At 49.2% G+C, this 8050-nt stretch overlaps 1 protein-coding gene across 1 annotated transcript; it reads left to right on the top strand.

The window, feature by feature from the left end:
- The first annotated feature begins 402 nt into the window (after positions 1–402).
- Positions 403–2309, top strand: LOC142313086 (gastrula zinc finger protein XlCGF66.1-like). The gene is made up of 6 exons (XM_075352072.1): positions 403–752; positions 882–1061; positions 1143–1266; positions 1350–1447; positions 1645–1735; positions 2287–2309. Exons 1-6 carry the CDS (start codon positions 675–677, stop codon positions 2307–2309), a joined length of 594 nt encoding a protein of 197 aa, XP_075208187.1. The 5' UTR covers positions 403–674.
- Positions 2310–8050: the final 5741 nt, after the last annotated feature.

Raw genomic sequence — 8050 nt, 5'->3', positions numbered from 1 at the left:
TGGAGGTAGGTGCAGGGTATTATATATCTAGTGTGCGGCTCTGCAGGTGGAGGTAGGTGCAGGGTATTATATATCTAGTGTGCGGCTCTGCAGGTGGAGGTAGGTGCAGGGTATTATATATCTAGTGTGCGACTCTGCAGGTGGAGGTAGGTGCAGGTTATTATATATCTAGTGTGCGGCTCTGCAGGTGGAGGTAGGTGCAGGGTATTATATATCTAGTGTGCGGCTCTGCAGGTGGAGGTAGGTGCAGGGTATTATATATCTAGTGTGCGGCTCTGCAGGTGGAGGTAGGTGCAGGGTATTATATATCTAGTGTGCGGCTCTGCAGGTGGAGGTAGGTGCAGGGTATTATATATCTAGTGTGCGGCTCTGCAGGTGGAGGTAGGTGCAGGGTATTATATATCTAATGTGCGGCTCTGCAGGTGGAGGTAGGTGCAGGGTATTATATATCTGGTGTGCGGCTCTGCAGGTGGAGGTAGGTGCAGGGTATTATATATCTAGTGTGCGGCTCTGCAGGTGGAGGTAGGTGCAGGGTATTATATATCTAGTGTGCGGCTCTGCAGGAGGAGGTGTGTGGAGATTCCCCATTACTGGGCTCAGGCTCCATACACATTAGATGCTGGGGGAGAACAATCGCTCTATAGAAGAGAATTCTCCTGATTGCCCCGTGAAGGATGGATATGGACAGGGACAAGATGGCGGAGAGGATATTACACCTCACCCTAGAGATCCTCTTCCGGCTTACTGGAGAGGTGAGAGATTCTGATGACGTCACATTACATCATTCTTATCTATGGGAATAACAGATGGACAGAACTGGAGAGGTGAGGACTCTGGAAATGTCTGGAGTGAGATTTATTACTGTGTCTCTCCATAACCAGGATTACACAGTAGTGAAGAAGACCTCTAGTGAGCGCTGTCAGGCCCCTGTGTATGAGGGATGGGGAAGACCCCTGAGCCCAATCACGGGTCCTCCACCTCAGCCCCCGATACATGAGGACATCAATGACCAGAAGATCCTAGAACTCACCTACAAGATGATTGAGCTGCTGACTGGAGAGGTGACACTGCTGGGAATGCTGGGACATTATACAGTAACGCTATGAAGGGATCGGGGGTGACGGTATCATTGTATGTGTCAGGTTCCTATAAGGTGTCAGGACATCACCGTCTATTTCTCCATGGAGGAGTGGGAGTATTTGGAAGGACACAAAGATCTGTACAAGGACGTCATGATGGAAGTTCCCCAGCCCCTCACATCACCAGGTAATAGACAAGACTAAATACACACGGCCTATAATTATCTGTATGTAAGGAATGAATTCAGTCACTGTATGTGTCTCCTCCAGTTCTATCCGGTAAGAGGACAACACCAGAGAGATGTCCCCGTCCTCTTCTCCCACAGGACTGTAAACAAGAAGACCCCGATGTTCCTCAGGATCATCAGGTAGATGGAGAGAAGGTGCCATGAAATCTCCCTATGATGTGTAGACGGCTGTGAAGGTCTTGTGCTCAGTCTTGTTTTATCCTCCAGTATTATATGTGTTATACTTGTGTAATGAGAGCGGTGGAGATGGCAGGATTAGAGCTGATCATAGATGGGACTTCTCCATCTGTCTGTGACTTTTACAATATTTGTTTCAGGGTGAAGATCTGCCCCATATTAATACTACAGAGACATATGTGAGGGGTGATGAGCGGAGTAAAGAGGAGATTCCTACAGATAACCGCCCAGGTGAGTAGTGACCACTAAATGCAGAGAAGTCACAGATTCTTCTCAGTCACCGGCTGTGGCTGCTTTATCAGGGTTGTAGTCCGGCCATATCAAATGGTCACCATTCTGCTGCTAGACCACCACTTGCTCCTCCATCCAATACTGTGCCCAATATTTTGGCCATTGGACGCCCTTCTGTTGGATTGAGATCTGTATCAGTCAGATCTTAAAGATAGGAGCCGTCCTATCTCCTGAAATTAGAAAATGTTGACCCTTAGCTGCCCAGATCTCTAATCTGTAAAGCCAAATGACAGCGTACGTAGAATGTGCAGACAACTTAGAAAATCATGGGAAGAAGAATCTAATCTGTATGGTGGACCCCTAAGAGAAAGCGGAGGGTAATGATGCTGGTGACCTCCTAGATTCTTAGTTTGGTGCCGTGTTCTCCAGGTGAATAAAGATTGATTGCTCTCAGTGGGAGAAACAAAATAATAATCTTGTAGTTGATTAAGAGACCAAAGTAGTCTGGAAAGCTTGCTTTGTAACATCATTTATTTTATTTTTTTTATTAGCCATTAAAGGGCACCATAAGTAGGGATGAGCGTGCCCGAACTGTAAAGTTTAAGGTCTGTATCAGACACCTTGTGCCCAGTGCTGAGCCCCGAACACGGACTTTTTACTGTACGTTCGGTTCCTACTCGAGTTTGTCAGCCGATTTAAAGCTTGTTGAAACGTAGCAGAGCAGCCAATCAGCAAGCTTTTAGGCTGTGGGCACTATCGCAACCATACTAATTATTGGCATGGCTGTGATTGGCTGGTGCACTCCATTACGCGACGTGTTTAACAGCCGGATCACAGACCGCGCTTCCATTTTGCCTTCAGTAAGATAGGTAGCACACGCTGTTGTAATGAGGGACAGTGATGGGTGCAGTTACTAAAACAACAAATACATTGTAGGGATAGGACACTATAGGAGTGAGGGACAGTGATGGGGCATGTAATTCAAAATCAAATACAGCGCTGCATCACATAGCTTGGCGTAGCCCTCCAAAACAGCTGCATACAGGCTGTGTTATTATTCTCTGTATACAGGCCGTGTAATAATCTGTTCTCATTCTTTGGCACAGAAACATCTAATAGGGGACATGGCCATGGTGCTGTACTGGTGTTGTAGCCGCTTCAGGGCGAGGACCTGGTAGATGTGTGTCTAATACGCTCCAAACTGAAACACCTTCCTCTGGTGCACGCAGGCCGCAGGCTGGTCTTCGTCATTTCTTAGGCCCAAGTACTACTGCATGAATGGTGAGGCCAGAGCATAAGGCGTTTTTAGATTATATGGCCAATAATCCAATGCCTCTAGTTCCTTTGCATTATCTTCCACCCAGTCCACAACTGAAAGCTCAGAGTCGTCTTCTAAGTTCCATTGTCATCTTCCTGCCACAACAACCCATTCAAAATCAGACAAGCAGTGAGAGCCACAGGTCATGCAGCAGTCACTTATGCTTTTTGATTATTCTAGGTGGGGTCCAGCAGCCCATCCACCTGGCCGAGCCCCAGAGGTGGAAGAGACCAAGTGCACTGACGCCCAAGCACTTGTGTAGGAGGATGAGTCTGTGGGAAGGCTGGTGGACACAGTCTGCGGATCACCACACCACAGCTCAAAGGATGAGGAAACACAGGTGCCAACCGCTGTGGCTTTTGTCAGTGTGCAGACTGAGAAGGAGGGCAGGGCTGAGAAGTGGATGGAAGACGACAAGAGGGATGACGAGGAGGTGCTTGACTCCACCTGGAGCAAAGGCCATGATAGTGACGTGCAATTCCAATGAAGAAGAAGTGTTCAAGCAGATGAAATAGCAGCACAGAAAAAGAGGGAGCAGGAGGCAAAAGCCCTGTGGACGGCTCATAGCCAAGAAGTTAGCTTCTGCCACCCGTACCGCCAGTGAAAACCTCCCAGCAATGCCAGCTCAACAAAGCTCTCTGGCATGCCATTTCTTCTGGCAATGTACTGATGACAAGACAGTGGTGGTTTGCAAGATGTGCCGTCAGAGCCTGAAGCGAGGGGAAAAATCTTCTCAATCTGAGCACCACCTGCATGATGCGTCATCTGACTTCCAAGCACGGGATGCAGTGGAGTAGTTTCCTGAGAAATCAAAAAAGAACTCTGGGTCCTCCTCCTCTCTCTTCTGCTGGTTTGGTGTTGGCGTTTTTAGCTGCGGTGTCTGCATCTTGCATCCGCTCATGATCACCAGGGTCACCTTCCTCCCTGCAAGCACATGATGTGGTAGCAACAGCACCACCACCATTATCACCTACTATGTCCACATCGTCCCATGGAAGTCTGCAGCTCTCCATCCCCAAAAGCCTCGCTAGGAAGAGGAAATACCTCTCTAGCCACTGAACCCTGGCCTTGAATGACAGCATTTACAAAATGCTTGCCTTTGAAATGCTGCCATTCAGGCTGGTGGCGACGGACAGTTTCCAACAAATGATGTCTGTGGCTATACCGCAGTACGTTGTTTCCAGCCTCCAATATTTTTCCAGGTGTGCCATCCCTGCCCTGCACACACATGTGGCAAAACAAATCCCCTGTTCACTCCGCAATGCCATAAGTGGAAAGGTCCACGTAACTATGAATACTTGGACCAGTAAGCACAGACAGGGACAGTATATCTCTCTTAATTGCACACTGGGTAAACGTAGTGGCGGCTGGGCATGAGGCGCCAGGCATTCAAGCGCATGTCCTACCACCAGATCGCTGGATGTTTGTTTGTCAGTGTTGCTTCCTTCTACTACTCTTCCTCTACTTCCTTTCTCATCCGGTCAGAGTTAGGCTGGCGTCACATGGTACGATCTATCGTGCGATCGTTCCCGCCCCCATCATTTGTGCGTCACGGGCAATTAGTTGCCCATGGTGCACAAAGTTGTTAAACCGCCGTCACACGTACTTACCTCCTGGATGACGTCGCTGTGAGCGGCGAACATCCACTTCCTGAAGGGGGAGGGACGTTCGGCGTCACAGCGACGTCACACAGCGGCCGGCCAATAGGGGCGGAGATGAGCTGGACATAACATCCCGCCCACCTCCTTCCTTCCGCATTGCCGGCGGGACACAGGTAAGCTGTGTTCGTCGTTCCCGGGTGTCACATGGAGCGATGTGTGCTGCCTTGGGAACGATGAACAAACGGCGCGCAGAAGGAGGAACGATTTTATGAAAATGAGCGACGTGTCAACGAGCAACGATAAGGTGAGTATTTGTGCTTGTTAACAGTCGCTCGTAGCTGTCACACGCTATGATATGTCAAACGATGCCGGATGTGCGTCAGTAACGACGTGACCCCGACGACATATATCGATATATCGTAGCGTGTGACGCCGGCATTAGACCTGAACCACCAACTTCAGCTCGGCCATATGTAAATGACAGCTGGCCAGTCTTAAGCTTATCTGTCTGGGGAACAAACCTCACACCACGCAGGAGCTGTGGACGGGCATAAAAGAACAGATGAGTGGCTAGTGACTGTGGACCTAAAGCCCTGCCTAGTGGTGTGCGATAGTGGCTGAAATCTCGTCACAGCTCTGGGCCTAGGCCGCTTGACATACATCCCTTGCGGGCGCATGTGCTGAATTTGGTGGTGCAGAGCTTCTTCAAAAATTACCCTTATATGTCAGAGCTTCTGCTGAAACTCTGGGCAGTATGTGCGCACTTTCGGCATTCTCAGCCTGATGCTGCTCGCCTGTCTGCAGTGCAGAGTCACTTCGGCTTTCCCGATCACCACCTCATAGTGATGAGGCATATATTTGAGAGAGTACGAGAGCAACAGCAGGCAAGAGTGGAGTTTTAGCTGCAGCACACACAGCAGAATCGCTTTTGTAGACCAACACCACTTCACTACCAACGAGTGTGCCTCCATGCAGGACCTGTGTGCAGTGTTGTTGTTGATTTGAATGTTTGGAAAAAAATGTCTATATCCACTTCTCATCAGGGTCTGTGGCCTTAGTTTTTAGCAAAATTCTACTTGTCAGTGTGCAGCCGGGTCTATGGCTTCAGTTTTAAAAAAGAAAAAACATGAGTAGTCCCTGTGCTCCAGGTATTGCGGCTCAATCTGTCACAAACCTGTAACTGCGCTGCAGCATTCACAGTGTTGTGGAGCTCTGAAAACCATCTGTATTACAGCTCTGTGCAATTTTGGCTGTGAGGGTCAACTGGGTAAAGAGGCTGTTTAGGGACCTTTTTAAAATAGGTTTTCTGGAGGGGGGGGGGGAATCTGTCAATTTTAACCTGTAATACACCTCCAACTGAGGGAAAAGTTCTTTTCCCTGAAGAAGGAGACAGTTGGGGTCTCCGAAACGCGTAGGAACGAAATAATAAAAGAATCATCTGTTCTGACATCAATGTCTGTGGTCTTCAAGCGCGGCATAAAACCTGTTTTTTCCAGTTTTTTCCTTTGATGTTCCACTTGTGTAACAGGGCTGCTGCTGGACCGCTTGGGCGCTCACTTTTGCTGTTAATGGAGTTGTGACTGGCACAACCCGATCAGGTGTGTGCATTACTTCTTTATGATTTTGCCCAATATATCGGGTAAGACCCTATTGCGCCTTTTCTCTCCCATATAGTTTACCTCCAACTGATGACAGCTTGTTGTTGCGTCTGCGCAGTGTGGCAGAGTGACTGCCAAGTTCCCCTGACTGTTACCAGTGCTGATTAGTGGGTGGCCACACTCCTGGATACCCGCTACTACATCAAGGTGCCATGGTTACTTCCATCACTGAAGCGTGACCAAGTCCCCTCTTCCTCACGGCCACAGTACCACCAACCCCAAAAATGAAAACAGATTTATTCTATGATTCAAAGCTGTCATATTCAGCGAGAACTTCCTGCTGTAAACAATAATTTTTTCAAAATAAATGCTTGACATTCCCGGGATAGACACCGATCAGCCTGGGTGAGCCGCTTCAAGTCTAAATTGCTGGGACTGGCAGTATCAAGTCTACCTGACGAATGTCCAGCGCAATTCTAAATTCAACTATGAGCTGTTTAAATGCAGCAACCAAACTGTCCACCACTGAGCAGAAAACTGGCTCCTGTGTGGGAACTGCTAAAAGAGGCAGCCTAAGAATTGGTGCCCTGCTGAAAGTGCAGAGTTGGCACCTGAGGAGCATGGGCATCTTTCGTCAACGTCACCCTTTTGAAAATGAATAAAGCAATGAGAACCTCAACAAGTCAGGCACCTGTCACTTCTGGTTTTGAACATATTCTGTTGGATTTGGTTCCATGGCCCATCTGTGTTTTTAATTGGGTGCTGTGTGGTGGATCTCTGGCAATCTTGCCTGTGAGAGTTACCCTCGTAAAGAGGCTGTTTAGGGGCCTTTTTTACAATTCGGTGGTCTGTGGTGGAAACCTATCAATCTTGGCTCTGTGGGGAACTGGGAATACAGGCTCTGTGATGTGAACTGGGAATACGGGCTCTGTAAGGTGAGCTGGGAATACGGGCTCTGTAAGGTGAGCTGGGAATACGGGCTCTGTAAGGTGAACTGGGAATACGGGCTCTGTAAGGTGAACTGGGAATACGGGCTCTGTAAGGGGAACTGGGCATACGGGCTCTGTAAGGGGAACTGGGCATACGGGCTCTGTAAGGGGAACTGGGCATACGGGCTCTGTAAGGGGAACTGGGCATACGGGCTCTGTAAGGGGAACTGGGCATACGGGCTCTGTAAGGGGAACTGGGCATACGGGCTCTGTAAGGGGAACTGGGCATACGGGCTCTGTAAGGGGAACTGGGAATACAGGCTCTGATGTGAACTGGGAATACGGGCTCTGTAAGGTGAGCTGGGAATACGGGCTCTGTAAGGTGAACTGGGCATACTGGCTCTGTAAGGTGAACTGGGAATACGGGCTCTGTAAGGTGAACTGGGAATACGGGCTCTGTAAGGTGAACTGGGAATACGGGTTCTGTAAGGTGAACTGGGAATACGGGCTCTGTAAGGGGAACTGGGCATACGGGCTCTGTAAGGGGAACTGGGAATACGGGCTCTGTAAGGGGAACTGGGCATACGGGCTCTGTAAGGGGAACTGGGCATACGGGCTCTGTAAGGGGAACTGGGCATACGGGCTCTGTAAGGGGAACTGGGCATACGGGCTCTGTAAGGGGAACTGGGCATACGGGCTCTGTAAGGGGAACTGGGCATACGGGCTCTGTAAGGTGAACTGGGAATACGCGCTCTGTAAGGTGAACTGGGAATACGCGCTCTGTAAGGTGAACTGGGAATACGCGCTCTGTAAGGTGAACTGGGAATACGCGCTCTGTAAGGTGAACTGGGAATACGCGCTCTGTAAGG

Source organism: Anomaloglossus baeobatrachus, chromosome 5 (genome assembly GCF_048569485.1).
Source record: "Anomaloglossus baeobatrachus isolate aAnoBae1 chromosome 5, aAnoBae1.hap1, whole genome shotgun sequence".
Taxonomy (NCBI): Eukaryota; Metazoa; Chordata; class Amphibia; order Anura; family Aromobatidae; genus Anomaloglossus; species Anomaloglossus baeobatrachus.
This window is presented reverse-complemented; position numbering and strand designations above follow the sequence as displayed.